Below are 19,009 nucleotides of genomic sequence, written 5' to 3'. Positions count from 1 at the left end.
TCCAGAAAAAGAGTGAGAAGATGGGCAGTTGTTCATCTAATCACACTTCAGCAAATAAATAGACCATTTACTGACTCCATAATCCAGATGTTTGCAAGTGTCTGGATCACAGACTCAAACAGGTTGCACCAAGCCCACACACCACACACATACGTCAATAAAGGTTACACATTCTTACTGTTAGGTTGTGCTGCTGGGGCCTGTAGTACTATGGTTTCTAGCAGCACAGTCCACAGGTGTGGCATGATTGTGCTGGCTGGGTATGGTGATCTCCTGCTAGCCAATCCTCTGGGTCTTTGCTCACATATAAACCCAGCTCCTGTCAGTGTCTGTCTGGTATCCAGAGTGAGCAGTCATGTATCCTTGTCCATTGCAGCTTGTAGTATGTTTGGTGTGTTGTTTGTTCGTGTCCGTTTGTATGTTTATTTTCTGTCAGTTTTGTGTCAGTTTGTTCTGCTGAGTTTGTTTGCTATTTCTGCGCTAGGGTGGCCCTTAGGGTCCTCTAGTATATGTGTCTTGCTACTGTAGGGGCCGCAAGACACGAGGAGCCTTGTCGTGGCTTTGCAGCTTAGGTTCATTGGCCAATGTAACGAACCATTACCTCGTACTTTTATAGCTATATCATCTGCTTCTGTGTACAAGTATGCAAGGTGAGTGTTTTGGTCATTTGTCAGTCCCTATGTTTTGTCTGTCTGTCAGTCCAGTCCACAATGTGCAGTTCTCTGTCCAATTTGTGTTTCCGTCAGCACTTCCTGTCTGAAATCCGTCTTAGGTTCCCTTGTTTGTGTTATACCCAGCCTGTTTTGGGTATGTTCGTGTGGGCCCGATGCTTATTTGCCCACAGGAACGTAACACTTACACTGTCTATATCCAATCTATACCAGATCCTTAGCATACAATCTATTCACTGGTTGTGTAGCAATACCTGTTACATGCTAAAGTCATAGTGAAAACAAGTATTAGTAGGTAAGGGTGGTTAAACATCTACATTGGAACCAATGGTCGGAGGTTCCATCACTGACCCGACACAAAATACTGCAGCCTTTTTCCTTTCAGTAAAAAGCCGGGTAGCTGAGCAGAAAGCGAACGGACTCCAGTATAGTCAATGGAGTTTGTTCGGCGCTGTTCAGTTCTATCATAAGAAGCAGGAAACCAGAACCCCCACGGCATATGTGAAACCACCCTAAGAATGTCTAATGTATTTCTGATAGATGGAACAGATTTACATCAGTTTGAAAAGATACTTTCACCCATTGACTGTCATGATAAACAATCATTTCCAATTAGTTCAACAGAGAAAATCAGCATCAGTTAATTCAGTAGATTGGAGTTAGTTTGTATAGGGAGACAGAAAATGACATATTATACATATAGGAATCCCAATTTAATTTGCATGCAAAACTTAGCTGGTGCATTCCTGTGGTTCTGGCATTACTTCAACACACAAAGCAGTGAATGTAGCCATGTGTGGTATGTATATACCTACACCTCACATTTTACAGTTTTTTGCTTGCATAAGGGATCTGCTGGAGTGAGCAAACAAATTGCAACAAATTGAGTTTTACTGCAATTTTTACTCGTAATCACTGTTTGATGCAAAGTTATGTGAATGCGGTTGTGTGCAGAAATTATTAAACTGTAGTTTTATACATGGTATGCTCTGTGCTTTCTCCAAAATGTTGATTATTGTAGAAAAGTAGCATTTATAGGGTGCACTAAATATTTTTAACGCATTGTGGAGGACAGCCAAATATTGCATACCTCTCAGTGTTTATGAGAGCACACGCTCTTACTGATGTAGATGCTTGCAGCATAGATAAACTTTACATCCCTTTAACTATTATTTTTGCAATGTGTCTGTGTGTAAACCTCTGATTGTATGGAAGTTTTAAGCATAAGGCCGGCTGCACACGAGCAGGTCAGATTTCGCATGCGGGAGCCCACAGCGGAATCCGACCCTGTGCCTAGCTGGCTTCTGCACATACATGCTTCTTGTCTTCTTTTACAGTACTGTGGATGGTCTGCACAGCTCGCCATTGGACATGCGCAGTACTGTTTTTTTATTTTTAAAATCCCTGTTTTTCCCGTTCTGTCACTAGGCGATGACACGAAATCTGCGACTTTTCCGCAATGTCAATTGTGGAAAGGCTGTGGGTCAGATGCCTTCTATAGACTTCAATGAAAACCATCCACACAGAATCCACGCAAAAATCAAACATGCTGTGATTTTTCCTCCGCGAGCGGAAATCGCATTGATTTCCGCTCGCGTGCAGGAAGAAGCACTTTTTCATAGCATGTTACGAATGGCATTTGCTGCGGATCCACAGTACAGACACCCGCCGGTGATTCAGCAATGCAAATCTGTTCATGTGCATCTGGCCTAAATGTATGTTTTAATGTATCAAACTGCTAACGACCACTTGTTCGTCCGTGCGCGAGTTACCTGCTCTGTCCCTGATCACATGACGGTGACGGTATTATTGTATCTTGACGGTGGAGCCAAGATTGACAGCAGGGTGACGACCCCTCATGCTGATTGGTTGATGAGTTGCCTTGGCTGCAAGTCCTTGCAGCCTACAAAGGTAATCCTGCTGCTCCATAGCTTCCCATCACCAGCCCCCGCTGCAGCGATGCGTTCACTGACCTGAAAGGGGTTCCCCGTCGGCACCCCAGAAGCTACCAGCCCCCTCTGTGTTTCAGCGCAGAGCAAGGTCGGCATGACAGAGGCTACACTGCCGTGAAGCGGCTTTGCAGGTGCCGCAGCACAAGGCAACCCCCCCTCCCACATGTGTGTTTCAGAGCACTGTCGGAACCAGGGAGGACACCGCGGCGACGACACACTGACTGACAGATGCCGCCCGCACAGTGCAGGAGAACAGCAGCAAGTCGGCAGCGGTGCGGGACACTCCATTACATGCGTCCCCCAATGTCGACTGAGTGATCGGTAGCCGGTGCCGACACCAGGGAGGGCACAGTGCAAGGCCTGGGGGACAGGCGGGTACGCCGGCCCCTATGGACAGGCTGGTAGCTTTGGTAACAGTGGTACAGAACAGCGCCGCGTAACACACAGGGAAAGAGGCCACAGTAGCTAGTTGTAGGATCTTCTGCTATTGACCCTATCGGGAGCTGGGGGTTTGAAAGGGGCGTTCCTCCCATCAAACCCCTAACTTCCAGTGGCGTCAAGATACAATAATACCGACGGTGACATCATCAAAGTTTCTTCATCCCAAGTCACTGAGTTACATGCTCCGCCCCTGATCACATGACAGTGACGTCATAACAGGTCCTATTCCATAGCAAATGAGGCCGCAGGGGTTTGTAGGGGATGCATAACTCAGTCACTCAAGATGACCTCCGGATGTAGGGCCTATGATGATGTCACCGTCATGTGATTAGGAGCGGAGCATGTAACTCACTCCGGATGATCAGGGGCAGAGCAAGACTGAGTGAGTTACATGCTCCGCCCCATATCACATGATGGTGACTTCATCAAAGGTCTTTCATCCCAAGTGAGTGAGTTTCATGATCCACCCCCAATCACATGACGGTAACATCATCAAAGGTTCTGTAAGCACATGGCTGCTGTCTGGCTAGGTGTTTGTTAGTATTCTATAGCAACTGAGGCCACAGGGGTTTGTAGGGGATTGAATATTCATGAACGCCTACAGCAGCAATGTGCTTACAGGACCTGTCATGATCTCACTGTCCTGTTATCAGTCACCTGTGTAGGAGCAGTCTGGGGTCACATGACCAGGGGGTGATCAATGTGTGCAGGACTCGGTTGTGCTGCTTTTGATCCCTGTTGTATGAAGAATGTATGTAGCAGAGCTGTATGTGATGTACATGTAGCAGAGCTGTAATTGCGCCACCAGAAACAGTGGTACTATATAATTTCCTAATAATTATTAATTTTTATAAAAATGATGTTTGTCACAATATTACATAAAGGGTAAGGATGGGCAAATGAATTGCCCAAAAGTGTTTAGCCCTAACTGATCACTAAAACTATACGGGTATTGTGTATAGCCGATGGCAAATTTCTTAAAGTTATTTAAAGTTCTACGCTACACTATCACTTTAATAAAAAATAACTTAAAGGGGTTGTCCCGCGCCGAAACGTTATTTTTTTTTTTCAAACCCCCCCCCCCGTTCGGCACGAGACAACCCCGATGCAGGGACTGAAAAAAAGAACAGCACAGCGCTTACCTGAATCCCGGCGCTCCGGTGACTTCTATACTTACCGGTGAAGATGGCCGCCGGGATCCTCTACCTCCGTGGACCGCAGCTCTTCTGTGCGGTCCATTGCCGATTCCAGCCTCCTGATTGGCTGGAATCGGCACGTGATGGGGCGGAGCTACACGGAGCTACACGGAGCCCCATAGAGAACAGGAGAAGACCCGGACTGCGCAAGCGCGGCTAATTTGGCCGTCGGAGGGCGAAAATTAGTCGGCACCATGGAGACGAGGACGCCAGCAACGGAGCAGGTAAGTATAAAACTTTTTATAACTTCTGTATGGCTCATAATTAATGCACAATGTATATTACAAAGTGCATTATTATGGCCATACAGAAGTGTATAGACCCACTTGCTGCCGCGGGACAACCCCTTTAACAACATGTAATGGCACACAGTATGGCAGGGCAGCTGCGTATGTTGGAAGCATGCCTGTGTATGTAAATGGAGCCTTAAAGAGACTCTGTCACCATCTTTTTGCACCCCTTTCTGAGGGCAGCCCAATGATATGACTGCTATGTGGATCTGTGCAGTAGTTTTGGAGAAACGTACACTTTATTAGTAGCAGAACATGCATAGAGGACTACTTGATGTGATCCTAGTCACTCCTACCCACCTTCCAGCCACTGATTTGTATCTGTCTGCCCATTACTATGTATTGTCAGAGAGCTGCCAATCATTGGCTGCAGGGCAGAGTGGGTGTGGCTACTCTGCAGCTCATGAATATGCAGAACTAGCTCTATGTCTGGCTGCTACTTATAAATACAAGTTTCTCCTAAACTACTGCACAGATACACACAGCAAACATATCACTGTAATCAGTTTGACTGTCACTATCCTATGCTGCTCTCACTGAGGGCTGAAAAAAGATGGTGATAATCTTTTTATGTAGTGAGTTCTTGCACAGAAAGAGAGAATGATGATGACATAAGTGACTCCAGCACGGCTGCACAGTATAGGTGGCATGAGGCACGGAGGAGCTGAGTTGTGTGCTCCCATGGATGCTGAGTTGAGAAAGATGTTGCTGAGACTTAAGTGATATGTATGAACTCTTCACATTTTTAAGTTGTATTTTTAGGTGCTGTGGATCTAATTTTTTCTTGGGCCAGACTTTTATTCACAAATAAGATAGTTATACTTTTTCTTTTTTTATTACACTTTCACACAAAAATGGATGAAGGTACCCAAGAACATTTTGACAATGCACCAGGTGTCTACTCTCAATTTACACAAGTACACAGGATGCAACATTCCAATTCATTCTAAAGATGTTCAGTAGGGTTCAGGTCGGTCCAATTGTGGAACATCCATATCCTCAAACCAACGTAAAACAGCGCTGGATTTGTGTCTTGTTAGAAGTATTGCTAACCATTCCCAGAGTAGTGACACATTATCAGAAGCAATCAACGGACAGAGACCACGTCACGTAAAACATCTCAACACTATAACGGAACCTCCAGGTTCAGGTAAGAGGTGTTCTCCAGGCATCTAACTGATGTGAAGATGAAGTAACGTGATTTGTCGCTCCATGGAACATTTTTGCATTGCTCAACTCTCCATAGACAATAATTGTGCTTGTGATAGACAGCTTATGTGCAGCAGCATAACCCATGTATCCAATAGTGTTCAGTTTCCATTGTAGTGCTGACACTGACTTGGCTTGCATTCTCAGTAAGCTCCTGGATAGTGGAAAAGCGAGCTCTGCAAACAATCCTTCCCAGCTATCGTTTGTCCCTTTCAGTTAAAGGGGTTTTGTTATTTAAAAAAAAAACAATCAATACTTACCTATTCCTCCCCAGGCAGCCTTCTTCAAGCATCTTCACCTTGCGGCCAGATCCTCTTCTTGTTGGTAGGATGAGTCCATTCTCTGCATTCTTCTTCCTGCAGGTCAATGTAGGATACGTCACTAGTGATGTAATGTTCACCGCATAGGAAGTAATGCTGATCTATTGCCGAGAGTGCGCACATGCTGCGAGAGCTCATATACTATTGCAGAGGGACAGCGCCCATGCGCAGTCTCTGCAATAGCTCGGCACTCCCTGCTAGGCTATGAATGCTACATCGCTGGTGAAGTATCGTACATTGCCCTGCAGGAAGGGGACTGTAGAGAATGGACGTTTCGTCACTGGAAGACGAAGAATCGGCGGTGAGGTGGGCTGGGGGTCTGCAGGAGCCAGGAAAAGATCGGCGGAGAGAAGATGCAGTAAGTAGACTGACGGGGGAGGAAAAGGTAAGTATTGAATGTTTGTTTTCTAATGACAGAACCCCTTTAATATTTTGAGTTGTCTGGTTCTTGCTTTAGGGGTGGTCACATTGTGATCACATAACTCTCAATTGATCTGACGACCTTGGTTTTACCTGAAATGTCATTAGTCCATTAATGTGACAACCATCAACGATACCACATGTAAACTCTATGTTCCTTGGAATGAGGCATGTTAAGGCCTCATGTCCACGGGGAAAATCAGATCCGCTGCAGATTCTCAATGGAGAATCTGCAGCGGGTCCCTCCTGCCCCGCGGACATGAGCGCCGAAAATAGCAATTTAAAAGCATTTACCTATCCGTAGCGGGCGGGGACGCTCTGCTCTTCCTCACGGCCGGATCTTCATTTTCGGCCGGCGGATGAATTCCTGACGCCGGCGGCACGTCGCCGACGTGCCGCGCGCATGCGCCGGGCACATCCGCCGAGCCGAAGCAAGGGAGATGCGGCCGTGAGGAAGAGAAGAGCTTCCCGGTCCGCTGCGGGTGAGTAAATGCTTTAAATTCCTATTTTAGGTCACCCGCGGATCCGGACAACATCCATAGGCTTCAATAGAAGCCCGCGGGAGCCGTCCCCGCGGGAGACCCGCATGAAAATGCAGCATGGTCCAGATTTTTTCATGCTCCATTTTTAAAAAAATCACTTTTATTGACGATCCGCGGGTATTTATGTACCCGCGGGTGGTCAATGCATCCCTATGGGGTGCGGATCCGCGTGCAGGTAATCCGCTGCGGATCCTAAATCATATTTTCCCCGTGGACATGAGCCCTAAGTGAAACAAGGCAAAACAAACTATGGCTCACACCTCCAAGGGTCTGCACCCTATGTTTAGGACACGTGACATGCTAATAAGACATAATCCATTCTACTGATGGAGGTGTCCAAATATTTTTGGTAGGACAGTGTATGTATAACTATATCAGGAGACAATACAGAAATCTCTCCCATGATCTGTTTATACCCAGGACTGTGACTGTAACAAGGAGGCACCCTCTACATCTAGAGGAAAGAAGGTTTCTACGTCAACATAGAAAGGGGTTCTTTACTGTAAGAGCAGTGAGACTATGCCTGAAGACGTAGGGATGGCGTTCAAGAGAGGCCTGGACACCCTCCTTGAGTGTAACAATATTACATGTTATAGTCAATGATTACTTCACAAGGGATATTGATACAGACATTATTCTGACTACCAGATTTGGAGGCTAGAAGGAATTTTTGCCCTAAAATGAAAAATTTTTGCCTTCTGCAACATGGATTTCCTCCCCTTTCTCTGTATCAACACTATAGGATAATAAGATGGATGGATAATTGTCTTTTATCAGCCTTACAAACCATGTTAGCAGAGGTGCAAAATGTCCAAAAATCCGTGGTTTAAGAGTTATTGCAGCAGTCAGTCTGCAATCTGCAATTTCAAAAATAGGTCAAACATTAATATAAAACATTAACAAAGGCAATGTGCTTTTAATTGAACTCTTTGCACAAACATTGTAGGGCTGGCTGATATAATATGAGGCAGTTGATAAGAGAAATGTATCCTGTATTATGCAATAGTTATACAATTACCAAGAAGGCACAAGGTGTATGGTAGTGTTATCTGATGAAAGACATTAATAGAGATGAGAGAGCATACTCGTTAAGGGACAATACTCGAGCGAGTATCGTCCTTTTCGAGTACCTGCCTGCTTGCCAAAAAAGATTTGGGTGCCAGCGGGGGTGGACCGGGGGGGGGGGGGGAGATCTTTCTCTCTCTCTCCCCCCCCACTCCACCCTGCTCACTCCCGCAACCCACCACTCACCCCCGTCGGCACCCAAATCTTTTCTGACGAGCAGGCAGGTACTCGAAAAGGCCGATACTCGCTCGAGTATTGTCCCTTAACGAGTATGCTTGCTCATCTCTAGACATTAAGTTTACTCATACCCTGATTTGTATCTGCTAGACTACTTCATAATACTATTAAATGCATTGTTGACATCTTCTTTCCAGCATAGCACTGTACACATAAAGGGTGGGCTCGGAATATTACTTTATAATAGAAAGTGTCAATCTCCCCTTTTCTTATATCATAACTATTCTAATTTTGCCTTTGCTAATCACATTCTTCCACGAGTTATAACCTTGCATTGGCTCCTTATGAATTATGCATGAAACCCTGAACATGGCAGGAATATACTAAACATATTTTGTGATACACTTGAAGAAAACTTGATAAGCAGTTATTCATAGGCTACCTGGCATATAAGAGAAAGTTATTGACTCACAGGGATGGCAGCGAACGCAATATTGCAAAGTGGAGGTTAAGAGGATATTGCACCTTGAAATAATATCGATAAATAAGATAGAAATACATTACGTTTCCATGATACGAGGTTCATAACATACTCTGCAATAACCAAGGTAAAGTTACCACAAGTATCTGCAATCACTAGAGTTTCTTTTCTTGAGATTCCAAAGTACATGGGTTCTGGCACCTAGTGTGGGATAGGGGTGCAACATCCGGATGTCCAGCAACAAAAGCATCCCCGATGTCTGAAATACATGACAGAACCTGGTCATTTGTTCTACTAGCAAAAATAGAGACTGTAAGACTATGATGACACTGCCATTGGAGGCTCTGTTCAGAATATCTACCGAACAATTGTAAGCAGCACTAGCCATACAGGGTGTAGGGTCAAAAAGACATATCCAGCGCTATATCTCAATACTGGTGAACTATGTTAAAACACCAATAGCCTACTTGAATAGGAAGGCATAGATGCACTACATGATGGTATAGTGCATGGGCCCCTGGGGACCTCAGGACATGAATTTCAATTTTGTGTTGTGGCCTCTTTTAGAGGCAGAGAGTAAAACCCAATTGCAAAGTTGAAGAGCAGCATGTGAGAAGCACAAATCCACGTTCCTCACCCCTCAAAGTCCGGTGGGACCACTCCATGATTAAAGTAAGAAAAGCCTACTTGACGTGGCCTCCTTTTGCTACAATAGATGCAGATCATCTAGTAGGTCATCCACCATTGTCTGCAGGAGATTCAGGTACCGATCTGCATTGAGAGTCCCTGGAATGAACACAGGTCCAATGATGGCTCCATGCATGTATCGTAAGAGAAGGAGGCCACTTTAAGTACGCTTACCTTACTTCAGTCATAGCAGTGGTTACAGGATCATTCCACAGTAATGGGGACACTAATATCAGATACGTAACACTGATGCATTTAAAAAAAAATAAGTTTTACGTATTGATATTAAAAAAAAAAAAGCTTAATAAATAATAGTGTCCACATTACTGTGTAATGACCCCCATAAGACTTAAAGAGATGTGGAATGCGGATTTCTGGTTCTCATATGCTACTCTTCAACTTTGCAATTGGAGTTTATGCTCAATCTCTTACAGGGGCCTTCTTCAGGCTTAATGGAATACATACACACATACATATGACAAGGCAAAGACATAGTGTGATTCATTTGCACTTAAAACAATACAAGAACAAGATGAGCAGAGGAGTAAATACCATATTTTTCGCTTTATAAGACGCACTTTCCCCCCCCCAAAGTGCGTGTGTGTGGGGGTGGGAAGTCAGTGCATTGTATAAATAAATCTTGTTATTTGTATAGCACTAACTTATTACACAGCGCTTTCAGGTAATTTTTTTTGTTTGTTTATTATCCCCCACCAAGCTGTGTGCTCATTTTACCAACCTTGGAAGGATGGAAGGCTAAGTCGACCTTGAGCCGGCTACCTGAGCCATTCGGGGATTGAACTCACAACCTTCAGCTTACACTCTGCGCCACTCAAGGCTCATTGTATAAAGCAAACATGCCAGCCAGCAGCTGTGTGAAAAGGATTGTATGTCCTTATGACACAGCTGACGGCCAGGACTGCATCCATAGCAGGGGGGGAGAGCTGTCCGTATGAGCTGCTGCTACTCCCCGGTCCCACCAATCAGCTGTACGTACGGGCGCCTCTCCTCCCCTTCTTACCACAAAGCTGCCGGTTCCATAGCAGGGGAGGAGAGCAGCCCGTAGGTACAGCTGATTAGTGCCTAGTTGTGCTGAAATGTATACTGCATACCTCCCCATAGTGATACATGCCATTCAGGATTCCTGAAAAGCTAGGTAACAACTAATGGAATCATCATTACATTGTCCACCAGCTCTTCCTGGATTCTAAATGCCAATTGCAGAGTTATGCAAGCATTTATACCACATACATCACTATAACTAGTCAAATATGGCATTCAGGGCTTCTGGAAAGCTGGATGACAAGTAATAAGATCACCATTACATTTACACTCAGCTGTCCCTGAAACCTGAATGGTAGGTTGACCATTATATACTTCATTCTGAGGTGGTACTACTGCTCTTTATTCCTTCTGTAATACCTCCCTGCCTGGTCTGGGGAAGTTCAAAATATTTTTTTCCTATTTTCCTCCTCTAAGAAAACCTAGGTGTGTCTTATTTAAAACAGTGGTTCTCAACCTTTTTCAGCCCAGCGCCCCCTTTAGGTATTGGGTTGGTGGCCAGCGCCCCCCCAAGCCTTACTAGTTTAAATTCAGTCAAAGTTTACCTTGTTTACAAAGTTAAAAGTACAAATTAAAATACTGAATACTGTTTTTGGAAAGTTTGATAGTGTTTACCAGATTAGCAATAATTGTGAAAACATGTCTCTAAGAATTACCAAAGAAGTGTTTTATTAGTCAGCTAAATTTTATCTGCTAAAATGTAGGTGCTAAATATTTAAAAACAAGTTAATTGTGGATACGATGATAAATAGGTTTTATTGCAGAAGATAATTTTTGGGTGATGCAAGCAATAAATAATACCATCTTTAATTATCATTTGATAGAAATATACAATGTATAAAGAAAATGCAAGATACACCTTAATCCTTAATGGTCAGAAGACTAATTAAGATGCAAGAACAATGAAATTCAACTAATAATAAAAATAATGTTTGCCACAATCAATTTGTGCCAATTTCGCGATATCTGGTTCTATCTTCGTCAACCGCAGTCTCAAATCGCCCCTTACACCGATGTGAAGTTTGTTTCTTGCTTTTGTCAGGAGCTGCTGAATCGCGCTGAAGCCCCTCTTCACTAAGTACATAGATGGAAAAGCTAACACGAGCAACTTAACTTCCTGCCACAGGATAGGATAGGAATTCTTCACTTTCATCCAAAAACATTCGTAGCCACATTGTTGGAAAAGTGCTTGGGCTTCACTATCGTGTTTCAAGTAGATCAACTGCGATGAAATTCTCCTGCATCTGCTGAAAATGGATTGAGTACCCCTGTTTGTATTTCAAGGGCACATAGATTATGAAACCTAGTTTGCATGTCTTCTTTGTCTTGTTTGAGGTGTGAGCAAAAAACGTCCAAGTCTGCATCTTGAAGTTTGTCTCCATCTTCGTGTGCAATTTCTTGAAGACTCAGAAACTCACAGAGCTCGTGTCGACTCAGATAGTATGAAAGTCCAGTCTGGCAATGAAAGAAGAGATTATACCTGTAGTCTTAATGAAATTCATTTTGTCTCCTTGTAACTTTGTGTTAACTTTGTTGAGTTTGTCAAATATGTCTGCGAGATAGGCAGCGTCAAGATGTCGTAGTTTGATTGAATCACTAAGGCTTGGGTCAATCGTCCTAAGAAACTCGACTACTGTGTCAAAAAGTTCGTAGAAGCATTGTAAGCACTTTTCTCTTGACAGTCACATCCCTTTGGTGTGTAGGAGTAGACGTTCAAATTCTTTGTCATGGTCTTGACACAAATTGCGGAAAAGACGGTCATTCAAAGAGTGCGTTTTGATCTTGTTAACAGCACTAATTACATAGCGCAGAGAATCATTCAATCTCACATAAGTGTTTGGAAACAAGGTGCTGCTGATGGATCACACAGTGGACTGCCATTATGCCAGGTATAGCAGATTTTAAATGGGTTATAAATCTGCGATATCGATCAATCATGGATGCAGTTCTGTCGGTTGCACAAGCAAGTACATTTGTTGAAGAGATGTTTTTTTTTTATTTCTTCCACTCTTTTGTATATAGAGGAGACTTTTGTGTCGGTGGTTAAAATTCTGGTAAACAACAGTTCCTCCACTACCTCTTCATTCCGATTAATGAAATGAACGTAAGCTAGCAGCAATGCTTCTTTGTCTCTAACCATTGACTCGTCAATTTGCATTACAAATTCTGTGTTCTTTAACACGTCCAAAAGCGTTTCTTCCACAACAGCAGCCATCTCGTCAATTCTTCTGGAAACTGTGTCATTACGCAAAAGAATCGATTTCACCATGGCACACGCGTCAGGCCCCAGCATAGTACAGACCATCTCTTTAACTGCGGGTAACACAAGTGTTTCCCCAATAGTATGTGATTTGCCACATTGCGCTATTAATAAAGAGACTTTATAGGAAGCAAGGAGGCCTTTGTCAGCATTGAGAGCAGATTTTCCAAATAGCTTGCCTACAGTGCTGCGGCTCTCAAACTTTGACTTTAAACATTGAAAAAATGAAATAGGCTTACCCAATTTGTCAGAATGCATTTTTGCAAGCTGATCATTCAGTCTCGAAGGCTTCATAGCTTCATTCAAAAATGCCTTTTCACAAACGAGGCACAAAGGAAGCTGTCTGTTTGTAGGAGAAGGGATGAATCCGTATTTCAAGTATTCATTTGAATATTGACGACATTTCTTCTCCATTTTATACAGTATGCTTCAAGAATGCACTGCTTATGACTCCGCTGCAGATCAATCACACTGGATAACCAAAAGAACAACCTAACCCGCTGTATTCCATAATGCCGCTGATTGGCTGGAACTTTCAATTGTGTGGGTCTCTGGGAGTTGTACTTTATATGAGTGTTCTGAAAAGAGACTTGGCGTCCACTAAGACTACAACTCCAGGGACCCACAGAAGTGAAAGTTTGAAGCGGTTCCTGCCAATCAGCGGCATTATGGAATACAGCAGGTTAGGTGGTGCTGTAGGTTGTCCAGTTTTATGGAGTGTGATTGATCTGAGTCATGGAGTTATAAAAGTCATATATTATATGATAGAGGCGCACAGGTTGCACAGAACTCCCATTACATGTAAGTGATTCATATGGAAATAATTGCCTCGGTTTCGTCGGTTTTGGATTTCACCGATTATTTTCAGATGGATTATCGACGAAAACTGAGGCATTACTACTAATTTAAAAAAAATGTAGTTACTAGCCAGAAAAAAATCAAGAAAGCGAACACAGAACGCCCTTCACCACACCTCTTTGTTCCACAGCACCCTTGAGAAGTAAAAACGCCCCCCCCCCCCAGGGGGCTATAACGCCCATGTCGAGAACCACTGATCTAAAACACCACGCCAAACTTTTTTCTTTTAAAAAAATGTCTTTATTCTTCCATCCTAGCTGCAAAGTTTATCAATCGCATAAAGCAGTGTATACATGGCACGTATACCATCAAATTAATCCCAGCTAATCAATGGTTAACCTTTTTTACCCTAGTGCATAAACAGCAGGTAAATCAGCAAATAATTATTGATTAATATTGTGATGCACAAATACGTTTGTGTTAATCCGGACTAACTAACATTACGCGTTTGTTCACCTGTGGGGTAAGCCATGCTAGTCTCTGCAGTGGAACTGCCTGTGGAAAATCTGCAGCGTTTTACAGTACAAGCAATGTGGTTCGGATTTGTAGAAGTCTCATCCGCGGGCTGTGGAGAAAATCCGCTGCATAAATCGCAGCAGACATGCAGGAAAACCGCGGTGACCAAATCCACACCGAAATGGTGCAAATTTGGCTGCAGTTTTTATAGCCTTTTAGCCACTCTTAGGAGTTATTCCCATGTCGTAGGCGTTTTTACGTGCGCCTGCCGGCATCGTAAAAGCATGTGAATGGGCGCAAAAATCTAACGTTTGTGCACCCATTTAGACGGCACAGGTCCGGCGCATATATGCTGAGCCCGCATTGCCGTCGGGCGACAGTTTAGCTCTGCTAAACTGTCTCCCCCTTCCCTCCCCTTCACCGGCTCTCTGCAAGGGGAGGAGGTGGGACAGGGCGGGAACTAGTGTGCTAAGCTCCCGCCCCCTCTCTGTCCCTTGTCAGCAGCCAGCAATACGAGGGGGCGGGAGCTTAGCAACTAGCTCTGCCCCATCCCATTGCAAACAGCCGTCAAGGGGCGGAGAGAAGGGGGAGGGAGTTTAGCAGTCATGCTGCTAAACTCTCTCCCACCTCCCTTTTCTGGCAGCTGTCATTGGCTCCCATATTCCAGCTGGAAAAGTTCCAGGACTTTCCTGCCTGGCATAAAAGCTCCTGGCGCTATATTGCCTGTCTGGGTGCTTTTGCGCTGCGGGAATACGCCTGTGTGATCTGATGCATTGGAATTCAAAGCATCAGATGGTAGCGTATATCGGCTGGCCGTGAAAACGGCGGCCGATATACGCTCGTGTGAATAAAGCCTAACACATGGTCCCAGCAAAGCGCCGCAATTTTACTTTCGTTTGATGACGTGCACTAAACGCAGAAAATATAGCAGGCAGTGCTAGAAAATCATGGCGCTGCTAAGTGCTGCATTTGAGAACGTCTGCGAGGCTCCATTGTAATCCCTGCGGATTCGTTGTGGAAATTTTTTTGATTTTTGAAATCCCCTCCACACGGCTTGTACCGTGAACGCTGTAGAATTTCCGGCCCGAGTGAAGGCGACCTAAATACACAGCAAGTCACTTCAAGGTTCTATCCACACCGGCGGGTTTCACGCATGCGTTCTGTTCGACAGCAATATGGGCGCAACTTGCTTGTGAAAATAACACATTGACTTCAGCGCGTTTATTCTTGGTAGCGATTTTGCTCTTGCAGAGATGCTGCGAAACTGGAAAATTGCTGACTGTCCTATTTTTGGGCGATTCCTTGTAAGGAACCACCTTATATAAAATGCGTTTTTTGTTAAAGTACTCCGGTACAGCTTTCAGGAAATTGTTTTCAATGGGAAACCTCACATCGCACGCTGGAAAATATATCGCACTTGCGCCCAGAAATGTAAGAGTGCGATATCGGACAGTTATCACACTTTAGCATGTGAATACACTCCAAGATGTAGATTTTACAGCGGGTTTCACCCTTTCAACCCCTCTATTATCCAGTTGTTGCGTGCATAATACACTGTAGCAAAATCCCATAGGCTTTAAATATGCTGCTGACAATGCGCACAAAAACAATGGCGGCATGCATTATCTTGGAACGTATTACATGCACCTACGCGCCACAATAATACAGCATATGGTGATTGGCGCCATGCATGTCATTGCGTACTTGCTGTATGCTCACGCTCCGCACACCAGCAAATCTGTTTGTGTGAACCCGGCCATAAATCTGTATAAACTTCCACATGTAATGCATGAAAATAGTTGTTACAAAACAAGTACAACTTCAAGCATCTGTAAACTGCAACAAACTGGGTTGAATTAACTAAACAGCATGGCTTTACTTTTAATAACTCCTATTTATTAGAGTCGAACCCGATAACTGAAAAATGCCGCCAAAAATCTCCTCCTCTTTCCCACAGTAATCCACTGCAGCAGACTGCTTTGCCCAAAACAAAAATGGCGACGCGATTTCTCCAGCCTTGTCAGTCAGCCTTGTCACGTGACCCACCCGCCTTCTCGGCATAGTATTCAAACGGGTTGCCTTTTTTTTTTTTAAATAAACTTTATTTAGTAGCCAGCAACTAGCATTCTGTTACCTTGGATACGTACGGAAGTAGTCCCGGGTCGTGCTGTCACCCGTTGATAGACTTCCTGTTATTCTGACCTTAACCTTGCATGTGGCGCGGAGGGTTCCTGACGATGTCTCTGGTCACAGACGCCTTCGTGTCGCAGATAGCAGGTAACCGGCAATGACATGATGCGTGAGCACTTCCATGGCTGCAGTCCCTGTCATCACACCTTCCTCCTGTGGGATGCCAGGAAGTCTGACTGTGCTTGCTGGGACCTGTAGTACCACAGAAGAGGCAGATATAATGCAGCCTGCAGCTGACCACAGTGCATCAGATTTGCTCTTGTTAGGGGGGTGCGCTCCCCCTGTTATATCGGGGTACGTCTGCTGTATGGTTTCCATTGCGACTTGTCTGCGCGGTTCATGACATCCCAGAATAAATCTGCGGCGTAAATCGGCCTAGAGCGCGGGGGATACATCTGTAGCGCGTCAATTCGTGGTTTGCATTTTCACAGCGGATTTCATGCATTCAAATGAAGATGTGACATCCATACGGAATCCGCGCAGACTTTCATGAGCATCCGCCGCTAAATTACGCCCCATTTGGACATAACCCGAGGCCACGTACCAATCCGCATCAACTAAATCTCACTGATTCAATTGAAATCTGCGCCAAAGATTTTTTTGCCTCAAGGCCGCTTTTACAGGAACTGGAAATTGCGCCGAATTTCCACTGGTGGACTTGCTATGGAAATCCTGCAGCAGAAGCGGAAACGACAGTTCCTGCGTCACGAGGTGACACGCCTCTTCTGATTGCAGAAATGCGTTTTTTTTCTGCATTGGAATTCCACGCGCAGATTTTGCCCGTTACCAGGACAAATTCCGTGTGCGGATCAGTGCCAAAAATGCTGCAGCTTTTGATGTGACTTTTAAAGGCGCAATTCCGCCGTGTTCATGCGGAGTGGGATTTACTGCAGTGTCCCCCTCAGACGTGCCGCGGCAGATCGGCAGTGCAAAATCCATACCATTTAGTGCGGAATTCACCCCACGTTTGAAGAGGTGGAATTCGCACGGGCTGTCGATTTAGCCTGGGTTCCCACGGGACGGAGGTCTCACGGAATGTACGCAGCAAGACCGCACAGAAATTCAGCGAGATTTCCACAGCCCGAAGGCCGCTTCAAAACCCGCGCACGGGTTAGAAGCTGTTTTTTTTTGCCTGTATTCCGCTGCAGAAATCTCTCCCCATAGAAAAAAGAGAGCCCTCAGCGGAAATGGCGATAGTATCGGCGTGTTGTGGATTTGAATTCCACGCCGGTGAGTTCGCACGGAAATTCTATGGCCATTCCGCCCGTGTGAACCCAGCCTTCTATTCCGCACTGCAGGTTTCTCCCGCAACGTGTGGACGAGATTTTGAAAGTCTCATCTACATTGCTGCTACTGTAAATGCCGCAAATATTCCGCGCAAGGATTCTGGAGGGAAAATCCCCGTCTGCGCAGAGCCGCAGCGTGCGGTCACACATAGCGCAATTGCTGCGGATTTACTGCATTCTGCTGCGGAAAATCCACACCAAAATCTGCAATGTAATCCGAAGAATTTTGCGCAAATGCTGACGTGGATTTTGGCGTGGCTCAACAACGGGCTTCATCTGAAAGGGTGAAGCCTGCTGTGGCTCCACATTATGATCCGCACCGGATGATGCCGATTATGATGTGGATTTAGGTGCAGATCCGCGCCAAAATCCTTTATATGCGAATGTACCCTAAAAGGAACACGAATGCAAAACTGATGCGCTGGATGATGTGTGGAACGCCACGGGCGCTGCATGGAATTGTGTCTTCGGAACCTTTAGATCATGTGCCGCCGCTCAGGCTCCTGCACAATACTGCCCAGTGGTGAGCTGACTTGTCACAGTGGGATATACGCCATTGTCACACATGAGGCCCCAGGCTCAGTTTGGGTTGGTTATCATAAATTTGGAGCTTTTTGCAATATTTTTAGCCCGGTTTCCCACTTGAGAGAAATGTTTTATGTATGTCGATTTAGAGATGAGCGAGCACCAAAATGCTCGAGTGCTCGTTACTCGAGTTGAACTTTCAGTGATGCTCGAGAGTTCGTTTCGAGTAACGAACCCCATTGAAGTCAATGGGCGACTCGAGCATTTTTGTATATGACTGGTGCTCCGCTAAGGTTTTCATTTGTGAAAATCTTAGCAAATCACCAAAGTCATGTAAAAAACACAAAAATGGATAGGGCAGGCGAGGAGCAACATGCAGGGCTGCATTTCGGGCTCCGAGGTTTCACTATTAAGCCACAATAGTGGCAAGAGTGAGACCCTCCCCCGCACTGTCAGCATAAAGATCGTTCTCCTCTGCCACAGCTGTGGCAGGGAAGAACGATGTTAGCCCATTGAATTCAATGGAGCCGGCAATACAATGGGCTGCCGGCGAGCGCGGGATGAATTTTCAGGAAGGGCTTAAAAATATAAGCCCTTACCTGAAAATCATCCTAAAATGTGTAAAAAAAAAAAAAAAAAAAAGAAAAGGATACCCACCTTTCCGCTGCAGCCGGAGTTCAGCCGCGTCTGGCCGGCAGTTCTGAACTGCTTTCTGTAGTATTCAGCAGGTGGGGATTTAAAATCCCCGCCTGCTGAATGAGCTGCCTCTGATTTGTCCCTGCGCTGAGCCAATCAGAGGCAGCACTCACCCATTCATGAATTCATGAATGGGTGCGAGTGAGAGCTGCCTCTGATTGGTGAGGCTGTGACCAATCAGAGGCAGCTCATTTAGCAGGCGGGGATTTTAAATCCCCGGTTGCT

The 19,009-nt window shown here is 45.0% G+C and overlaps 1 protein-coding gene across 1 annotated transcript in view; it reads left to right on the top strand.

Moving 5' to 3' along the window:
- Positions 1 to 16,236: 16,236 nt before the first annotated feature.
- Positions 16,237 to 19,009, top strand: part of MTX2 (metaxin 2) — a 70,541-nt gene continuing 67,768 nt past the window's right edge. Inside the window, exon 1 of the mRNA XM_066575791.1 lies at positions 16,237 to 16,364. Within this exon, the coding sequence (XP_066431888.1) occupies positions 16,301 to 16,364 (64 nt within the window). The 5' untranslated portion in view covers positions 16,237 to 16,300. The remainder of the gene's footprint in view (positions 16,365 to 19,009) is intronic.

This window comes from Eleutherodactylus coqui, chromosome 8, assembly GCF_035609145.1.
Source record: "Eleutherodactylus coqui strain aEleCoq1 chromosome 8, aEleCoq1.hap1, whole genome shotgun sequence".
Classification (NCBI taxonomy): domain Eukaryota; kingdom Metazoa; phylum Chordata; class Amphibia; order Anura; family Eleutherodactylidae; genus Eleutherodactylus; species Eleutherodactylus coqui.
This window is presented reverse-complemented; position numbering and strand designations above follow the sequence as displayed.